This window comes from Giraffa tippelskirchi, chromosome 13 (assembly GCF_054371585.1).
Source record: "Giraffa tippelskirchi isolate mGirTip1 chromosome 13, T2T-mGirTip1v1.2.pri, whole genome shotgun sequence".
NCBI lineage: Eukaryota > Metazoa > Chordata > Mammalia > Artiodactyla > Giraffidae > Giraffa > Giraffa tippelskirchi.
The window spans coordinates 78,813,861-78,835,852 of record NC_137287.1 but is presented as its reverse complement, the minus strand read 5'-3'; the positions used below and the strand labels follow the sequence as shown (position 1 = coordinate 78,835,852).

The window sequence follows — 21,992 nt, the reverse complement described above, 5'->3', positions numbered from 1 at the left end:
TGAATAGCTATTAACGTGCTGCTGAAGTCTCCTGGTGATAGTAGGAGGTGTCCAATCCACAGAGAACTTTCTGTCACTGGAAAAACACACGACTCTGGAAATCTTTGGAGTATAGAAGAAAAATTTCCAACAAGTTTCTGACTGTGCACCTTTTAAAAAAATTTTTGAGTGCTAAAGAAATGTTAAATTTCATTAAGTTTTACTGCTAGACCTAAGATATACATAAATCTCTTTAATGTTGGTTTCAGTCAAAAGTGAGCTGAACATGATCGTTAAAGCAGTGCATGTGGGAGAATGAATTGAGGAAAATTCAAATATGCGCCGTTGGAAACTTTCCAACGTGACCACATCAGGTGCAAGAAGGCGCAGAACAAAATTCTTCAGACTCTAGTGGCCTGGGCACTTTTCTGCTCAATTTCCATACAGATGAGCTTTGTTCTAGGACAATAAGGGTGCAGTTTGAGAGTCTATCTGGGAAGCTTGCTCCTGTCTCATTAGTCCCTAAGCACAGAGCAATTTCAGCTGATACTGTTACCAGCTCCTAGCTGGGTTATGTGGTTAAATGCCTTGAGAGAAAAGAGCAAGCCAGAATAAGGGACAAATGCAGCCTATACTCTTGTTCTGAGTGCCTATTGCTGTGAAATTACACTGGCAACTAATCACATGCTATGATGTACCATTAGCACAAACTCTCACTGCGTGAGATATTATTTGAGTCTGGAATTACCTGACATCTCACAGGGACACATTGTCTCCCTGGTACAATTCCTCTGTGGTCTTGGCTTATACACGACTATAACTAGACAGATGTATTTCTTGCTGTGGCTCAAACACATGCTAGTCCTTACCTGCTTTCTTGTGAAATTGAAGAAAGTTCCCCCTACCCGTGGGTGAGTTGCAAAACAGCACCTCCTTTGGGGAACTTTGACTATAGGGACCTTTGCCGGCAAGGTGATGTCTCTGCTTTTTAAATGTTTGGGTGTGTCTTAGCTTTCCTTCCAAGGAGTAAGCATCTTTTAGTTTCATAGCCAAAACCACTGTCCACAGTGATTTTGGAGCCCAATAAAATAAGATCTGCCGCTGCTTCCACTTTTCCCCCTTCTATTTGCCATAAAGTGATGGGACCTGATGCCATGATCTTCATTTTTTTAATGCTGAGTTTTAAGCCAGCTTTTTCACTCTCCTCTTTCACCTTCATCAGCAGGCTCTTTAGTTCCTCTTCGCTTTCTGCCATTAGAAGAGTGTCATCTGCATATGTGAGTGTATTGATATTTCTCCCAGCAATCTTGGTTCCTGCTTGTGATTCATCCAGCCCAGCATTTTGCATGATGTACTCTGCATAGAAGTTAAGTAAGCAGGGTGACAATATACAGCCTTGTCATACTTCTTTCCCTCTTTGGAACCAGTCCATTGTTCCAGATCCTGTTCTAACTATGGCTTTTTGATCCGCAGACAGATTTCTCAGGAGACAAGTAAGGTCGTCTGATTCCATCTCTTAATTCTTCAGTTTATTGTGATCCACAAAGTCAAAGGCTTTAGCATAATCAATTAAGCAGAAGTAGATGTTTTCCTGGAAACCTCTTGCTTTCTCCATGATCCATAAAATGTTGGCAATTTGATCCCTGGTTCCTCTGCCTCTTCGAAACCCAGTTTGTATATCTGGAAGTTCTCAGTTCACGTACAAGCTAGGGCTTGAAGGATTTTGAGCATAACCTTGCTAGCATGTGAAATGAGTGCAATTGTATAGTAATTGGAACATTCTTTGGCATTGCCCTTCTTTAGGATTGGAATGAAAATTAACCTTTTCCAGTTCTGTGGCCACTGCTGAGTTTTGCAAATTTGCTGGCATATCAAGTGTAGCACATTAACAGCATCATCTTTTAGGATTTTAACTACTCACCTAGAATTCCATCACCCCTGCTAGCTTTGCTCATAGTGATGCTTCCTAAGGCCCACTTGAATTCACACTCCAAGATGTCCAGCTCTAGATGAGTGATCACACCATCATTGTTATCCAGGTCATTAAGACCTTTTTTGTATGGTTCTTCTGTGTATTCATGCCACCTCTTCTTAATCTCTTGTGCTTTGCTTCTGTTAGGTCCTTACCATTTCTGTCCTTTATTGTGCCCATCCTTGCATGAAATGTTCCCCTGTTATCTCTAATTTTCCTGAAGAGATCTCTAGTCTTTCCCATTCTATTGTTTTCCTCTATTTTTTTGCATTGTTCATTTAAAAAGGCCTTCTTATCTCTCCTTGCTATTTTCTGGAACTCTGCATTCATTTGGGTATATCTTTCCCTCTCTCCCTTGCCTTTTGCTTCTCTTCTTTTCTTAGCCATTTGTAAGGTCTCCTCAGACAACACTATGCCTTGCATTTCTTTTTCTTGAGGCTGGTTTTGGTCACCATCTCCTGCACAGTTTTATGAACCTCTGTCCGTAGTTCTTCAGGCACATTGTCTATCAGATCTAATCCCTTGAATCTACTTTTCACCTCTACTGTAAAATCATAAGGGATTTGATTTAGGTCATACCTGAATGGCCTAGTGGTTTTCTCTACTTTCTTCAGTTTAAGCCTGAATTTTGCAATAAGCAGCTGATGATCTGAGCCACAGTCAGCTCCAGGTCTTGTTTTTGCTGACTGTATAGAGCTTCTCTATCTTTGGCTGCAAATAACATAACCAATATGATTTCAGTATTAACCATCTGATGATGTCCATGTGTAGAGTCGTGTCTTGAGTTGCTGGAAAAGCATGTTTGCTATGGCCAGAATGTTCTCTTGACAAAACTCTGTTATCCTTTGCCATGTTTCATTTTGTACTCCAAGGCCAAACTTGCCTGTTCTTCTGAGTATCTCTTGACTTCCTGCTTTTACATCCCAATTTCCTATGATGAAAAGGACTCTTTTTTTAGGACTTTTTTTTTTATGTTAGTTCTAGAAGATGTTGTAGGCCTTCATGGTCCTCTTGGTCAGTTTCAGCTTCTTTGGCATCAGTGATTGGGACATAGACTCAGAATACTGTGATGTTGAGATGGTTTGCCTTGGAAATGAATCAAGATCATTCTGTCATTTTTGAGGTTGCATCCAAGGACTGCATTTTGGACTCTTTTGTTAACTATAAGGGTTAGTCCATTTCTTCTATGAGATTCTTGTCCACGTAGTAGACATAATGATCATCTGAATTAAATTTGCCCATTCCCATCCATTTTCGTTCATTGATTCCTAAGATGTCAGTATTCAATCTTGCCATCTCCTGCTTGACCACATCCAATTTATCTTGATTCATGGACCTAACAATCCAAGTTCTAAACAACATTGTTCTTTACAGCATTAGACTTAACTTTCATTGCCAGACACATCCGCACCTGGGCATCATTTCCTCTTCAGCCAAGCTGCTTCATTCTTTCTGGAGCTATTAGTAATTTCTCTCCACTCTTCACCAGTAGCATATTGGACACTTTCCAACCTGGGGGGCTCATCTTCCAGTGTCATATTTTTTGCCTTGTCATACTGTTTATGAGGTTCTCCAGGCAAGAATACTGGAGTGGATTGCCATTTCCTCCTCCAGTGGACCACGATTTGTCAGAATGGTCCTATGACCATCTGTCTTGGGTGGTCCTGCACAGCATGGTTCATAACTTCATTGAATTACACAAGCCCCTTCTCCATGACAAGACTGTGATCCATGCAGGCAAATTCTTTCTGTAAAAGATAGTAAATATTTTAAGATTTGTAGGCTTCTGTCACAACTACTTAAATCTGCTGTTACAGTGTGAAAACAGCCATATGCAACCCATAAGCAAATGAACATGATTATGTTCCAATAAAACTTTATTTAGAAAAACAAGTGGTGGGCTGAATGTGGCTCAGGAGTCATATTTTGTGACTTTTGACATAGATGATAAAAGAAGGTAAAGCAGATGATAAAAAGCAGTACAAGGTCATCCATAGGGTGCTTGCCAGCTCATATTCCTTCCTTCCTTCCTTTTACCCTCACAGCAATCAAACAGTTACCATTTTGTCATTTGCATTTCAAAGATGAGGAAAACTTCAGTTTCCAGAAACTATGAATATTGCCAAGACCAAATAGCCTGGTTGAAAACCAGATCTGTCTGATTTAATGCCTCTTTTCCTTCCCCTACTCCAAGCTGACACCTGCAGACACATCCACTTCTACAGCCCAGCAAGGAAAATCCAATGGTCCCAGAGCAGATAGAGTCCAGATTGGGAGGTCAGGGTGGCAGTGCCAGAACTGAGTTCAGTCTCAAAGGTCTCAGAAGCTTCTCTGAAAATGTTAAAGCAATTCAGACATAGTTGCTACCAGGTCTACCACCAGCTTCCACGGTGAGACCAGCCCAAGCATCAGACATGCCTTTAATGACAATATCTCAGATATAATGGGGTCCGAAGATTTTGTGAAAATTTGTAAGTCCCTTGCCCTTACTAAGCCAAGAGGGCAGGCAAACCAATCTGATGGGAAATGCACAGTGTAAACAGGCAAACCTATAATTATTAAATTTTTTTTCTGAGAGCTAATCTAGTATTTTGGGGGCTCCAAACTCACTGCAGATAGTGACTGCAACCATGAAAATTAAAAGACACTTGCTCCTTGGGAAAAAAGCTATGACAAACCTAGACAGCATATTAAAAAGCAGAAACATTGCTTTGCTTACAAAGGTTCATATAGTGAAAGCTATGATTTTTCCAGTAGTCATGTATAGATTTAAAGGTTGGACCATAAAGAAGGCTGAGTACCAGAGAATTGATGCTTTTGAATTATGGTGTTGAAGACGCTTCAGAGTCCCTGCCTTGGACTGCAAACCAGTCAATCCTAAAAGAAATCAGTCCTGAATATTCATTGGAAGAACTGATGCTGAAGCTGAACCTCCAATACTTTGACCACCTGATGCAAAGAACTGACTCACTGGGGAAGACCCTGATGCTGGAAAAAGATAGAAGGCAGGAGAAGGGGACAGTAGAGGACGAGATGGTTGAATGGCATCATCAACTCAATGGACATGAGTTTGAGCAAGTTCCTGGAGATGGTGAAGGGCAGGGAAGCTGGTGTGCTGCAGTCCATGGGGTCGCAAAGAGTCAGACATGACTGAGTGACTGAACAACAACAATCTAGTATTGGGGCTATCCAGGTGGCGCTAGCGGTAAAGAAGCCACCTGCCAATGCAGGAGATGTAAGAGGTAAGGGTTAGATCCCTGGGTTGGGAAGATCCCTTAGAGTAGGAAATGGCAACCCACTCCAGTATTCTTGCCTGGAAAATTCCCTTGGACAGAGGAGCCTTTTGGGCTACAGTCCATGGGGTCACAAAGGGTCAGACACAACAAGCATCTGAGCAATCTAGTGTTGCTTTCTGACTATGCATTCAAGTATTCAGAAACTAAGACTTAGAAATACTAATTACTGGATAGATTTTTTTCCCCTGCACTCAATCCTTAAAGAATAAATGAGCCATCATCAGAAGTTTCTTCCAGAAATAACTTGCAGAGATGCCCTGAGGTCATTTTGAATTCAACCCAATCTTCCAACTTTCTCCACTATGGTACAATGATAATTCAAGTTCTTAATGGTGACTCTGAATCAGCCTGACCCTGAATCATCAATGATTAAATTATGTTCACTAAACAGCTAATATTTTCTAAAGGAAAATAGACTAATGTATTTTTGAACAATGTTACAGAATTCAAACCAAAACAAGCTTCTGGCTTAGCCTTGGATTCCCAAGTATTAAATCTACAGAGACTCCACTTCCTCCCAAACATCCATGTTAATGGATATTTTAGAAAATTCTAGTATAATCCAAGGCCAGTTTAATTTATTCCTGTACACAGACAATTTTATGGATGACAACATTGTAGTTCAGATCAATAAATGATTTGGTTTGGGCTATAAAATTATAAACAGAACCCTTGCAAAAAGTTGCTCATCCTTTCTTGCTATAAATCATTTGACTTTTAGCCAGAAAATATATGACCAAACAAAAACAACTGCTTGCCTTCCTTAATATGCAGTCTCAGCATAGACTATTACACAAGGAATTAGCATTAGTCATCAAATTAATTGTAAAGACAACAAATGAAATTTCCTATGTCATCGTCCATTTCAACCTTCAGAGGTGAAGCTGACCTCAGACAATACATGGTCTTTCTTCTTGCTATAAAAGTGGTCTCAGAGTCTGTGTATTCTCAGAACTAAACTCTGCTGTCAGAACTCTCCAGTTCCTCCCTCTGCCCCCAACCCACCTCATGGCAAGCCATTTTCTCCAGAACCAGGACTTAGAGCCAAAGACCTCAGCCCAGACCTCAGCAGACAATTGTGAGGGAGAAACCTGGAGAAATGGGTCAGCTGCTTAGGCAGCAAACACAAAAGTGCAGAAAATTCTGATTTTATTTTTTCTCTAGTGGAATTTAATTTCTATCCAACATCCTACTCTACCGATGGTAGAAGTTTGACATTGTCCTGCTCAAGTTTTGCCCCCACCCTCCTGCCTCCGCCCTCAAGCTTCAAAGGACTAGCACAGAATCAAGAAGAGGGGGTGGGGTCCTAAAGCTCACATCTCGTCACCTCTCCACCTTGGAAACAACAGCTGCAGCCACACCCCCACGGGCCTCAGTCATCCCTTCTGGTATATTCCCTCTGAACCCTGGATCCTCACTGTCCTGACCCCTGGACTTCCGGGGCAGCTGGTTCTCTCATCGTGTTCTCACTAATCTCAGCCTCCCAAGAGTATTCCGCTGCTTCCTGCTCTGCGCTGTGCATCACAGAGCACAGAGGGGGGCCACCCCAGGTCCCTCAGCTAAGACACCCCACAGAGCTGCTTCTGGTCCTCAGCTACTGTCCTAGGATGAGTCCCAGACCTCTCTGAGGTTCAATATGCCAATGCATCCCCTTCCCACTCCAGGAACCCAGCTCAGAAGAGAGAGGTAGTACTCAGGGTCCCCTCTGAGGACCTCACAAGGGCTAGTCCATGAATTTTCCATTCAGCTCACCTTAGACTGTGGCCTTTTAATCTCTTTTACAGAGAAACAAACCAAGCTTAGCAAATAATCTTCCAAATCAACTGTTTAAAGTTTCAACCTCAGCTTTGAAACCCCAAAGATAAAGTATTACCTTGTATTCCTCTTGATATTCCCACTCCACCAACCCTACCTAAGGATGCTCTTGTCTCAAAAATTCAGGGAAGTTTAGAGGTAACCAAACATACTTAGGGAAGAGGAAGAAGTTACTTTTAAGATAGTATCCCTTGAAAGAACTGAATCTAAATAGCTCAAGAAAAGTCAAGAAAAAAAAAAAATACGCCAAATCTGAGAGGGTCTCCCAAAGATGGGATTATATTAATGGTAAATGCAGGTGATTTGGGAATTTGCCAATAACTATGGCCAGTGGAGACAGGACGTTATCCTCTCTAAAGCCAGGAACTGAAGGAAGACCCAGATTCTAGAACACAGATAGCCATGTTCAGTGCCCAACATACAATGACTGGTCCAAATTTTGAATGGAATGAGGAATTGTTTTTCAATGGATATGATGTTTCCTTTATACAAATGAATAAATTCTAGACCTCTGTCATGTAACAGTCAACAATACAGTATTATATACTATAAAATATGTTCAGAGGATAGATTTCATGGTAAATGTTCTTACCAAAGAAAGAACACAAGGACATTTTTGGAGGTAATGGGTATGTTGAGTACCTAGGTTGTGGTGATGGTGTCATGAGTATGTACACATGTCCAGACTCAGCAAGATGTACACATTAAATGTATGAGATATTTTGTGTATCAGCTATACCTCAATAAAGCTAAAAACTTTTAAATGAAAAAATTTTAAACAAATTTCAAGGTGACTTCTGCCCCAAGCACATTCATTTTAATACATTAGCATTACAATTCAGGTCATTCCAGCTACTGATGGCCCTTTGCCACCCAACAGCTGCTGCTGCTGCTAAGTCGCTTCAGTCGTGTCTGACTCTGTGCGACCCCAAAGACGGCAACCCACCAGGTTCCGCCGTCCCTGGGATTCTCCAGGCAAGAACACTGGAGTGGGTTGCCATTTCCTTCTCCAGTGCTGCTACTGCTAAATCGCTTCAGTCGTGTCCGACTCTGTGCGACCCCATAGACGGCAGCCCACCAGGCTCCACTGTCCCTGGGATTCTCCAGGCAAGAATACTGGAGTGGGTTGCCATTTCCAGTGCATGAAAGGGAAAAGTGAAAGTGAAGTCGCTCAGTCGTGTCCGACTCTTAGCGACCCCATGGACTGTAGCCTACCAGGCTCCTCTGTCCATGGGATTTTCCAGGCAAGAGCACTGGAGTAGGGTGCCATTGCCTTCTCCGGCCACCCAACAGATGGAAACCCAAACTCATGGAACTGGTCAATTTGCTCTTAAAAACATCATGCAAACATCATGTAACACTATTACAAACTATAGTGTTTTGTCTCATAAAAGGGCACAACTCCTGAAAATGTCTCAGGGTGCCTTGGAATCGAGACATTTCCAAACTGGAATACGCACCTAACCCAGTGATTCCCAGCCAAGTGGGTACTGTGGACCAGGAAACCATCTGGGATATTGGTTGCAGACCTCAAAAACAAAGGACAGAGGGTGGGAAGAGAAGAGAGGAACTTCATGGAACTCCGCATCCCTGGGCAACCGACAAGGCAGGGAGGAAGGAAGGGATTAGCCACCCGATGGTGGGGGACCATCTCCCATCATGGACCAAAATAAAAGGCTGACCAGTTGAAGACCGAGATGGAAAAAATTAAAACATGAAATCACTTAGAGACAAATTAAGTGAGTACATAATTGATTTCTGAGGGGCAAGACTTTCAGTGGGAAAAATGGAGGTGCTGGACTGCATAGAATTTAAACTCCTCATTGTAACCTGTAGGGTTAAGAGGACCCTTGTTTGCAATCCTGTATTTACTTGTTGGATTGATATCTGCCCCCCCAACTAGGCTGTAAGTTACATGCAGGCAGGGATGTCACCACTGTATTCCCATCCTTGGAAAAGTCCCTGGTATATAAAAGTGAAAAGTGAAGGTAGCTCAGTCGTGTCCAACTCTTTGCCACCCTGTGGACTGTCCATGGAAGTCTCCAGGCCAGAATACTGGAGTGGGTTGCCATTCCCTTCTCCAGGGAATCTTCCCAACCCAGGGATCAAACCCAAGTCTCCTGCATTGCAGGTGGATTCTTTACCATGTGAGCCACCAGGGAAGCCCAAGAATAGTGGAGTGGGTAGCCTATCCCTCCTCCAGCAGATCTTCCAGACCCAGGAATCAAACCGGGGTCTCCTGCATTGCAGGTGGATCTTTACCAGCTGAGCTGCCAGGGAAGCCCTGGTATATATTAGACGCAATGATATTTATTGAATAAATAAATGTGGTTGATACTGTGGCCAGTGTTTGGGGCTTGGGTTTAACACTCGTAATTGTAAAGGAGACAAGCCGCTGTCGGCCCAAAGCTGGGAGCTGGGAATGAGTTCTGCATAAAGCAAGAGGCTTCCTCACTTGTGCGATGAGAACTAGAACCTTCTGGCCATCAGTCCAGGGAAGCTTAATGTAAGTCCTGGCTCCAAGTGAGCCCCACTGACCCACAGTGGTTACTCAACTTAAAATGGAGATGGTCCCGGGTAGCACTGAACCCACATTCGCTAACACTCTGAGAGCCTAGAACAGGATGGGGTGAGGGAGCTTGGAAAAGAGGATATTAGGAGAGGATAGAAACCTCCATGGACACACATCTGCTCTGTCACCTCTTCAAGGGCTGGTCCAGAGAGCAGGTTGACATAGCCCTGGGTGAGGGACCATCCACATAAGACAGTTGCATCTCTTAGCATCTTCTCACGCCCGTGCTCTGGATTTATGACCTAACGATGCACCTTGTGTTTTGCAGAATGCTGAGGCAAGCTACGACTTCAGCAGCAATGATCCCTATCCATACCCTAGATACACAGACGACTGGTTTAACAGGTAAATGGGCCTCCGGGGATGTCTGGGACATCAGGAGTGGGGTTTTAGTTCACTCTGTTCTGTGTTTTAAGGCTTGAATATCACCAGAAAAATAATCTCAGTGCTTTACGAAATTATACTGTGACTTTTTCCTTCGTTGTGGCTATATTTTTTAAATTCTCAATTTTTTTTTTAATATGTCAGCATTCTTCTAGAATTTTCTTTCAACTGTATTGTTCAGTTGAATAGTAATTACTTGCCACCTTATTAAAGATAAAATAGGAGTAATAAGAAATCCTTTCTCAACTCACCGCAAGGTGAATGTAAACATATGAGTTTCACTTGACCTCTGGAAACTGTTGCAGAGAACATTTTTGCCCCTCGGGTCTGTGTCTATATGTTTTTGAAAAGTGTTTTCGCCGTAACCTCGTAACAGCTCATGTAGTCCCTTTTGACAAAACAGTACGTGTAATTGGCGTAGGTTTGAAGTATTTTTTACTAAGGCATAATTAGTGTCAGGTATACAACATAACAGGGCTTCCCTGCTGGCTCAGTGCCCCCGAGGCGGGAACCTCCCCTGGAGGAGAAAGTGGCAACTCACTCCAGTATTCTTGCCGGGACAATTTCTCGGACAGAGGAGTGGCGGGCTACAGTCTGTGAGGTTGCAAAGAATCAAACATGACTGAGTGCATGTGGATACAACATAATGAGTCCGTAGCTGTACATACCGCAAAATGATCACCACTATAAGTTCGTTAACATCTGACACCATCCATAGTCACATAAAAAATTGTTTTTCTTGTGGTGAAGACTTTTAAGATTTACTGTCTTAGCAGTTTTCAAATACACAATACAGTATTGTTAATTCTAGGTCTGATAGACTGCTTGAAATACTATTATGCAACACTACTCAATGGTAGTATGACTTTTCTTCAACCTGTTTTGCTACTAAACATGAAAATATAGCCTTTTTCTTCTCCAAGTAAAATTCATGCCTCACTTCTCACATGTAAGAAATAATCAAGAAATTGAGACAAGTGGCTTGTCAATCAATATCGATCAAGTTTTAAACCTAATACTTCCCCATTAATGATCTTTTTGAGTGAACTCGATAGAACATATGAACTTCAATTAATGACTGAAGCTCACTTTAATCACTTCTACGTCTTTATTCACTTTACTCGTCTCTTCTACTTCTCGTGACAAACTTATGGTAATTGAAATAAACGCTGTCCTCCTCAGTTTAGTGATAAGGAAACAGGCTCAGAAAGATTGCCTGACTTACCTGGCCAAACAACCAGTGAATATCAAAGCCAACACTGGAACCCAAGCTCTGTGTTTCTAAGTCCAAGTTGTGCCATTATTTTATAAGCATTGTTTTTATTATAAAAGACAGAAGTGTATTATAAAAGACCAAAGAATGGCCAGGGACATGTCCCAAGTGGACCAGGTAGATTAGACTGTGTTCCTACAATTATTGAATTGACCAGAGACTGTCTGGGGCATAGACAAAGCACACAGGGCTTGGTCATTACAGAAAAGGCAGAAAAGAGTAAAGGGGGAAACATAATTCCAATTTGTAACATTTAAAAAAGATCATTGCTAATATGCAAGAGCATGGTTCCCCCTCTCTATTAACCTTACTTGCAGTTTAAAGTCATCATGCAGAGTTTGTAAGTGTGTGTTTAGGGTTGGTAAAAGTGTATGAGGTTGAAAGTGTTAGTCACTCAATCATGTCCGACTCTTTGTGACCCCATAGACTATAGCCCACCAGGGTCCTCAGTCCATGGGACTCTCCAGGCAAGAATACTGGAGTGAATAGCCATGCCTTTCTCCAAGGGATCTTCCTGACCCAGGGATCAACAGGACCCAGGAATCGAAACCAGATCTCCACATTGCAGGGAGATTCTTTCCCATCTGAGCTACCAGGGAGGATATATTAAAAAGATTGGAGAACTTTTGATTTGAAGTGTCTCTTACTCCCTGTGACTTACAACCCTAGATCCTTGCTAATAAACCACTTTCAGACACAAGGATGTGAAGTCACCAAATAGAAGTCACTAAACCACGGACAAGACATTATTATAAATGGTGCCTGGAACCTTGCTCTGAGAAGGACCATGAGCATGGGCCTGGTTTCTGCACCGTCAGTCACCAGCTGTCCACAAGCCATCAGAAAAGGCAGTAGCTATATAGGACAGGGAATTCTGCTCAATGTTATGTGGCAGCTTGGACAGGAGGGGAGTTTAAGGGAGAATGGATACGTGTAGGAGAGTGGCTAACTTGCTCTACTGTGCACCTGAAACTATCATAACGTTGTTAATGGGCTATACTCCAATATAAAATAAAAAGTTAAAAAAAAAGCAGTAGCATTACACATGCCAGCTAATTGCCCCCCACACACAGCTGCTGCTGCTGCTGCTGCTAAGTCCCTTCAGTCGTGTCCGACTCTGTGCGACCCCATAGACGGCAGCCCACCAGGCTCCGCCGTCCCTGGGATTCTCCAAGCCAGAACACTGGAGTGGGTTGCCATTTCCTTCTCCAATGCATGAAAGTGAAAAGTGAAAAGTGAAAGTGAAGTTGCTCAGTCATGTCCGACTGTTAGCGACCCCATGGACTGCAGCCTACCAGGCTCCTCTGTCCATGGGATTTTCCAGGCAAGAGTACTGGAGTGGGTTGCCATTGCCTTCTCCCCCTCTACAGCCAGTAGATACTAAATTCATCTCTGATGGATTGATCCAAGCACAAAAATATAAACAACAGAATGGTTTCCCCCCACTCATTTTCTGAACCCAAACACCCCCCCCCTACAAGTAAGTCTTCCTGTGTAATGAGCTATAAGAATATTCTTTAAACAAAAACAAAAGCAAAAGTGGAGGTGTCCTCTATCTTAAATAATTTCATTTGCAAACTTGTTCTTGAAAGTTCAATTTTAAATGGGCTAAAGTCCTCCAGGACTAATGAGTGCTTAGGGTAATGAAATTCTTCATTGCCAGCGGTGAAATCCCCAAATGTCCAATTGCCTCAGACACAGTCATCGTGAGTCAGGCAAGGACGATCCTTGCCTCCTAAGGCACCAATGACTCAAGACACAGTGGCCACTCTGACTGGTAAATGAGATTTTTCACAATTATCAAGTGATTTTCAAAGATCCTCATCCACCATGGCTTGTTATTACAAAGCCTGAATGGTACCACAGATCAGATCATGGTCTTTGTTTACTGGTTTACAAAACCAGTAAAAAAAAAAATTAATTAAAAATAAATAAATAAAAACTACTATAGCAAGTGATTACAGGTAGAAGGCAGGTCAAAGTTCAGGCCCACAGCACTGGGAGGTTCTGTGGTCCAAACAGTAGGGTGCTGGAATCCTGGAGATGATTCCTGCTTGACACAAGAATCTGAATATATCATCCTTCCCAGGAGAGTAGGATAAGTTCATTAAAAAGTCACCCTTGGGAGAAATAGTATCCCTAGTATTTCCTTCAGTATAGCTAGGAGCCTGTGGAAGAAGAGAAGAGAGTAAGGGGGATTAGAGAAAATAAAACTAGCCATGAGTTAATAATCATAGAAGCTGGATGATGATATTTACAAGAGATTTTACTCTAGTTTTGTCTATTCTGATGTTTTCTATACAAAGAAGTAGATTTTAAAGGCAAAGGGCATAGGGACTTCCCTGGTGATCCAGTGGCTGAGACTCTACGCTCCTAATGCAGGTGGCCCAGCATTCGCCTTGGTCAGGGAACCAGATCCCACGCACTGCTACTAAGACTCAGCACAGCCAAATAAATAAAAACATTAAAAATAGTAATAACGTTTTAAAATTAAGTCATAGGACATAAAAAGAGATAAAGAGAACTGGGGCTTTAGTGTGGTGCTCATGAAGCTATTAGTTTTGGTGGATAAGCTTCTGAGGAGCCTGCAGTGTCCCGTGAGGAGGCCACAGAAGCCTGAATCACTGAGTGCTAAGTATACCCAATGTTGAAACAATACAAGGAACGATAATGCCTGTTAAGCAGTTACTTGGGCTTCCCTGGTGGCTCAGACGGTAAAGAATCTGCCTGAAATGCAGGACACCTGGGTTCAATCCCTGGTTTGGAAAGATCCCCCGGAAGAGGACATGGCAACCCACTCCAGTATTCTTGTCTGGAGAATCCTATGGACAGAGGAGCCTGGTGGGCCACAGTCCTTGGGGTCCCGCAGAGTCAGACACGACTGAATGACTAACACCTACATGTGTTTAAGGCACTGTCTTCTTGTTTTGTGTGTGTTAATTCTCAACCTAACCTCCTGAAATAAGTGTGGACATTATAATCCCCATTTTGGAAACTGAAGCACAGAAAGATTAAGTCATGTGTGCAAGGTCACACAACTGATGAGTGGTGGAGACAGGACTTGACACCAGTGAGGGGGGTGGTTACAAGCACTGCCTCATAATAAAGGAGAGTGTGGAGAAATGCAAACCTCTTGTCATCTCTGGCTGGGGAAATGGGGACAGGCCTACTCGAAGAGGTGGCTTTTGGTCCTGGATCTAAACGAAGGTACTAGGCCGACTTTGGAGGAGGGGTGAGTATATTCTGGGGTGAATAGGGTATTAATAGAAATTAGGCAAAGAAGTAGAGGCAAGGGGTACAGATGTGTTCAGTAGCTGGATAACTGGTCTGGGAGTTAGAGACTGGCACACAGGGCAGCAATCTTAGAAGGCTCCATGGAGGAGGCAGGCATGAAAAGTTTGGACGGTTGCTAGGAGAAAAGAGAAGAGCTCTTATGGTTGCACAGGGTGCGCACAGAAAAAGACCCTCCAGGCATGCCGCTGCCTGAGGTTCTGAGAGCCTTGAGCCCTTGACTCTGGCCAGAGCAGTGTTTCCTGTCCAGGCGGCATGAGTCTCTCGTCTGCTGTGCAGTCCCGAGGCCTGCCGGTTTCTTCAGGTGTTCTCTTCTGGGCCTAGAGAAGGAAATGGCAACCTACTCCATTATTCTTGCCTGGAGAACCCCATGGACAGAGGAGCCTGGCGGGCTACGGTCCATGGGGTCGCAAAGACTAGGACACGACTGAGCAACTTTCACTCACTCGCTCACTGTCTTCTGGGCGTGGGCATAAAACCCAACACCCCATCTTTGCTCCGCAGACTCGGGCTCTTGGATAAGATAGTTTCAGCATCAAAACGCCCATGAAGGGCTGACAGGTACCGACCAGCAGTGGGCTTGCTTGCCGCAGCTCCAGCTGAACCCCCTGGCCGCAGAGGCTGGTCAGAACTCCGAGGCATTAGCTGCCCAGGAAAGCTCACACTCTCCATCACGATCTCCTCACCGCCATGGAAAGTAGAAAATAAAGGAGAGGGTGGGACGAATGGAGAGAGTAGCATGGAAACATACACTACCACGTGTAAAATAGATAGCCAGTGGGAATTTGCAGCCAAGGACTCTTTCTGAAGGCAAACTTCATACATGTGCAGGACTGCTTTTAGAGATGTGCATTAGAATCCCTTGCCTTGTGCTTAATTTGATTTTGTTGGTTTCTTCCTTTAGCAGCAGAGAAAGTATATTTATTCTACTGCGAACTATTTAATAATTACATGTGGCATCTGCACTCCAGGGATGTATTTGAAACACAGTTGAGGAATTTGGAAAAGGAGTGTAATTTCCTCGTCACTTGCAGTCAGAGAAATACAGACTTGGGCCAAGCAAAATAATAATAGCAGCCACAGTAGCAAGGATAACCCGAACCACAAGAAGGCAGAAATAAGACACGTTTAATAAGCCTCCATGATACGCAACCCAGCTACAGCTGATTTGCCAGGATCCAGCATCACATTTTTTTCTTGCTGGCATTCCATAAATATTCGTTGGCTGGTTGATGGATGGGTGGCACACCTTCTCAGCCAGGCCAAGATGTTGAGGAGCCTTGACATCTGTCCGTTTGAGGGCTGCCAGCTTCTCCCTAGGCTTGCAGCCCATGCTTTGTCAATAATCTTCCAGCCCTGCTGGGTTTTAGGTCAGTGTTTGGTGATGCATTGCAGATCCGAAGTCTATTACCGTGCTGCTGTCCATAAAAATCTCTCTTGCATAGCATTTCTTTGACAGGCGTGCACCACTGAAATGTCATCCCTGCCATCGGCAATATTTACAGAGCATCACCGAGTGCAGCGTGCTCTATCCATTGCGCCCTAAAGAGTAAGAGAGTCTGGATTCGATGCAATTCCTGGTTACAAAAAGTTTACTATAAATTCAGGAAGAGAGAAGACATTTATTATTCAAACAACCAAAATGAAGGAAGGAAGGATAAATGGATGAGAAGGATCGTCTATCTCTAGGTGAATGTGTTTGATTGATAGCATTAATTAAACCTTCAAATAATAAAGATTTTCAGTGATTAACTTTTTTTAATTAAAAGTCATATTTCATTTTGAAGAACTCAATGCGACAGGCCAAAAAAGAACATGTGAGAAAAATGTCCTCTCTGGTTGGCTATTAGCACAGTGATAGAAACCAATACTTTACCCTGGTGACATCTAATGGTTTAGAAATAGATGAACATCTTTCCCTTTCATCTTTATGGACTAATTCTGAAATCACCTCCTGGATAATAAAATCCAAACTGCCTTCAAAGACCTAATCTAAGTTTTTCTTTCATGTGAGCATTGAGACTACCTCATAAGCTGATATTAGCTCAAAGTTTGCTGCTTGTAATCAACCCTCTCTCTATCCAAACCAAAGCACAGTGAAATCCAACACAGTTTAATGTGGTGAGCTCTTCTGAGCCACTGGAGAAATACCACCAGGGCTTCCCTGGTGACTCAGATGGTAAAGAATCTGCCTGCAATGCAGGAGACCCAGGTTCGATCTCTAGGTCGGGAAGATCCCCTGGAAAAAGGAACGGCAACCCACTCCAGTATTCTTGTCTGGAGAATCCCATGGACAGAGGAGCCTGGTGGGCTATAGTCCATGGGGTCGCAAAGAATCAGACACAACAGAGAGACTAATACTTTCACACTTTCTGAGTCACTGGAGATATACCACAAAGTTCTGAGTTTTTCTTTTTCTAGTCCCCTACCTGGATTATGCAAGTTTTCATCATTTAAATTTTCCCCTTCAGCTAAAAGAAACAGACATAGCGTGGATTTGGGAGTGATGGAGAGAGTGATATGGATTGCAATAGAGATATCTGTATATTGGTATAATCATTTCTACTTTGGAAACTGTCTACCATATAAGGGGGATTTTATAGTCCTCGGGTGGTAATTATTCTTAAGAGAGAAAAATTCAGTAGATTATAATGGACAAATGCAGTAGTATATTATTAATTGCTTGGTATGAAATGAGAGATCCCTGAATTGAATCAATTTTCCTTATCTGTAAAATGCGACTAAACTCTACCCTGAAGGTTTGCATGAGGTACTAAGGATATGCATACGGAGACTTGATACAGAGTGTGGCAAATGGTAGGCACTCTCTAAGTGCCAGAAAATGTAATTGTGAAATTCAGGGAGAATATTTCTATAGGATCTAAATCAGAGGTTCTCCAACTAGACAGAAAATGAGGAAAGTTTATGCCAAAGGGATAAATGAATGTTCTGCCATTTTTCCTCAGAAATCCATTCTCTCATCTGAGCTTTTGAGGTTTGTTATTTCTTTAAAAAAAAAAAATCTAGGGAATTCCCTGGAGGTCCAGTGTTAGGACTTGGCACTTTCACTGCCAAGAGTGTGTGTTCAATCTCTGGTCGGGGAACTAACATCCCAAAAGCCACACAGCAAGGCCAAATTTTTTCTTTAAAAAAATCGCTACCAGTATAAGACAGAGGGATGTGCCCTTGTAATTACTGACTCCTTTGGCCGCAATGAAGTCTGGGATGCCCTAAAGGGCTGTATTCAGAACCACACACTTTGCTTTGCTCGGGAGGGTGGGAATTGGGCTGGGGACCATAACTTCACTGCATATTTGCTTTGCTTTTTAACTTCCTTCTGTGACCAGTGTCTCCATGACAAAGAAGGTAAATATTCTTTATCTGTCCTTTGTTCCCTCAAGGGTTTATTTTCCTCCAGGCATAGCTTTAACATTAAAACCATGTGGACTACAATAGGATACGAGTGGGTACATGATCAAAAGAGATCTCATTTACCCTCCATGGAAAACTGAAGCTATCTTAAAAGAGCCACAATAGAAGTGCTCATTATACACTGAAGTTCTCTGAACAACATCCCTAACTGTCCTCTGAATCAGTTTCCTGTTTTCTCTGCACGCCACCACTGCCTTAGTTCTCATCCTTAGCACCTCAGCAAGACCTTCTTGTTTAAAAAAAAACAAAACAGAAAATATTTTATTAATTAAATAAGCACATTCTGTTTAAAATCAAAACATTAACCAAAATAATTTTGAAGCATCAAAATTTGAAGCAGATGCACTAGAACAGACTACTGAATCAGCAACAGGGAGGATAAACAGAGAACCATTTCTAGAATTCAGAAGAATTTTTTTTAAAGATACATAAAATGTAAATGAAGGCAGCAGACATGAACAGTCTATAATAGAAGTTTCTGCTATGAATGACTCTCTCTTTTTGCTCTCCCAGAAAAACAACTACCATTTTGTTAATTATGTTATGTGTGTGATAATGCTCTAGTGGTTATTTAGGATATCATTTTTCAGAGATATATATTAAACAATTTGGGGGAAAATAACACCTATATTTTCCTTTAAATTCATTCACAAAAAATGATTAATCAAATATGGTAAAATATTAACTGTACATGTATACACAACGTTAATCATTTGTATTTAACAAAAGAATGGTGATGGTTTAGTCGCTAAGTCTTGTCTGACTCTTGTGACCCCACGGACTGTAGCCTGCCAGACTCTTCTGTACATGGGATTCTCCAGGCAAGAATACTGGAATGGGTTGCCATTTCCTTCTCCAAATGGAAGAATAAAGACACCCAAATGTCTATTATTAATAGGGTTCTGATGAATAAATGATAGTATACCCACAAAAAATCTAAGTTATGAGAAGCCCTTGACTTTGATAGGCTTGAGTGTAGGCCATCTGAGATTCATTCTGTTATTCACTGAATTTGTCTGTACTTTTTCAACATATCCTATGTTTAAAATAATAAACTGAGCTAAATGGGTTATCCCTCCAGCCTTGCTTGTCCAGCATATCAGTTATCTATTGTCAAATAATGCCACATAACAAATCATCCCAAAATGAATAAGCACCAACATTGCTCACAAGTCCATAGGTCAGCTGGACAGTTCTGTTGATCTGGCTGCCCGTGCATCCACAGTCGGATGGCAGGTGGGCTGGGGACTGGCCAACTTAGGTTGGCCTCTCACATTTCTAGGGGATGGCTGGCTATCAGCTGGGGTGGCCGTCATGAAGAGTTACAGTCTCTCATCATCCAGTGGCTCAGCCTGGGCTTGTCCACGTGGCACCTGTATAGTTTCAGGAGAAAGAACATTTGTGGTCCTCTTGGGGGCCAGGCTCATCTCTTCCACCACATCCTTTTGGACAAAACAAGTCACGAGGCCAGACTCAAGGGAGAAATGAGCTTCATCTCTTCATGAAGGAGCAAGAAGACCACACTGCCAGGGGCCTGGACATGGGGGAGCAGAAGAACAGGGCTATTCTGGCAACATGACATACCCCTGACTCTGTCACTTTCCCCCCGGTGAACTTTGTCAAAAGGAGGCCAATCAAGCCACCATATTTGTCCTCTATCCCCACCAACAGCTATTCCCACTTTTTGACAGATCATGTTTTATTCTAGAGGCAAAATGGAGCTACTGAATGTTCTTGAGAGCCGAGGGGCCAGGTGAACATGGACTTGGAAAATGATTTTCCTAACATTCAGGGGATCAAGGACATTTGCCTGAGATGATCAGGAAAACAGGACTGAGGGGAAGACATCCCAGGCTCTGGGAACGAAGCCCACAGAGGCCCAGGGCCTGGTGAAGGGGCCTGGTATCACCAACAATTACAGGGAGCCACTGCCACTTATGATTAATTTGCATCGCCTAATTTAGCAATGATCTCCCTGATAGCTCAGTTGGTAAAGAATCTGCCTGCAATGCAGGAGACCCCGGTTCAATTCCTAGGTGAGAAAGATCCACTGGAGAAGGAATAGGCTACCCACTCCAGTATTCTTGGGCTTCCCTTGTGGCTCAGCTGGTAAAGAATCTGCCTGCAATGTGAGAGACCTGGGTTCGATCCCTGGGTTTGGAAGATCCCCTGGAGAAGGGAAAGGCTACCCACTCCAGTGTTCTGGCCTGAACAATTCCATGGATTGTATATCCATGGGGCTTCCCCAGTGGCTCAGCAGGTAAAGAATCCACCAGTAATGCAGGAGATGCAGGAGATGCAGATTTGATGCCTGAGTTGAGAAGATCCCCTGGAGGAGGAAATGGCTACCCACTCCAGTAGTCTTGCCTGGAGAATCCCAAGGACAGAGGAGCCTGGCAGGCTGGAGTCCATGGCGTTGCAAAGAGTCAAACATCACTGAACACATGGAGCCCTGGCCAAACTTTAGCAATTACACGTTTCTTCCCAAATATTCCTGTGGAGGAACCATGACCAGCATCTCCCCATTTTTTGGCTTTTAGCCAAAATTAAAGACCCGGAAGACTTCAGTGTCTTTAGTCTGCTCAAGGAAGTTTGCACGATTTTGTCCTCCAGGTTTCCGTGAGCAGTTTTAGGGCAGAGAAGGATTTTTCCCCAGGTGGGAGGGTGGTGGGGAGTCCAGTCTTGGTCTCAGTGCGTCAGTGAGCCTCAGTCTCAGACCTGGCCCATGTCTCCTGAGACTCAACTTTGACATCTGTGAAATAGAACAGTGCCTGCCCCCACAAGGAATAGAGGCGCTGAGGCCACAGAGGCAGGGAGCACGTCACGCTCAGTCCATGGCAGGGGGCTGGTTGTCCTCTCACCCCTCAGAGCTGGGCTCCCTCCGCAGCAGTGGTGAAGTCTCCTCCGACACAGTCATTCTTGTTCCGGAAGGAATTCAGAGTCCCTTCTTGTGTAGCCTTCGTGGAGGCAGAATTTGCTTTTGCTCATGTAGAGAAAGAAATTGTATATATTTCAATCCTCAGATGTGATTTTTTTTAATGGACTGATGTGGTAGGTTTGCGTGTCCCAGGAGAATGTAGCAACCAGTCTACACTGCAGAAATCAGGACTTTCTGGGCTATGCAGCCAATAAGCCCCTTTCCCACGTGCTCTCCTGCACTCGCCGTGTAAATAGAAAGCAGGCAGCCCTCACCACCATCCCCTCCTCGGGCCACGCAGAAGCTGTTCCAGCCGACTTCGAATTTGGCTGCTTCTTGGAGTGTTAGGAGGGCCTTGCAGGGTTGGGGCTGGTGGCTGCAGGGACATGAATACCAGGCTCCTCCACAGCTGGGATGCTGTTTGGGGTCCAAACACAACATTCTGATTGACTTCAAGCTTATGCTTGGTTCCGTTACCATTTAACAAAAGGCCTGCAAACCTAGTGGCTTAAAAGAGAACAAATGCTTGCTTGCTTGCTCACCATTCTGTAAAAGCAGGTGGGGCACCTGTCTCTCTCCATGTGCTGCTGACGGGGCGATCGGCTGGGTCTGGAGGACGATGACCTCCAGGGGCCTCCCCTGAGGTGCTCTCCGGTCATGCTCCCCTCGTGGCCTTGTCCATGGCCGAAGCTCCTCTGCACACTCCACTGCATCCCATGTGCCCAAGCCAGCCACCAGGCGGCCCGACTCAAGGGAGGGGAAGTGCTCACAGGAGGGAAAACTATTTGGATTCCTTTGGTCTAACGGAAAAGGGAGCAGAAGGGAGAAGCTTAATGAAATGACGGTGTCTATTGCAGAACTATGAAGCACCCAGTGCACCCTGGGCCCCTGCTCTAACATGAGCAAACAACTTGTATGCCTTCAGTGCTGGGGAAATCACTCACTCACAACGAAGTTTGTTCTGCCTTTGGACGTATGACAGTGTCTAGAACATGAGCCCTAAGAAGGCCTTGATCAGAATTGTAAGCTTCAGGCCAGCAAACTTCAGAAAGATGGATCTA

General features: G+C 43.5%; 1 protein-coding gene across 3 annotated transcripts in view; it reads left to right on the top strand.

The window, feature by feature from the left end:
- PCSK2 (proprotein convertase subtilisin/kexin type 2) overlaps positions 1-21,992 on the top strand; it is a 237,542-nt gene that overhangs the window by 180,904 nt on the left and 34,646 nt on the right. For all 3 annotated transcript variants that reach the window (XM_081554006.1, XM_081554007.1, XM_081554008.1), the window contains one exon: positions 9,903-9,979. In XM_081554006.1, the coding sequence (XP_081410132.1) occupies positions 9,903-9,979 (77 nt within the window). The remainder of the gene's footprint in view (positions 1-9,902; positions 9,980-21,992) is intronic.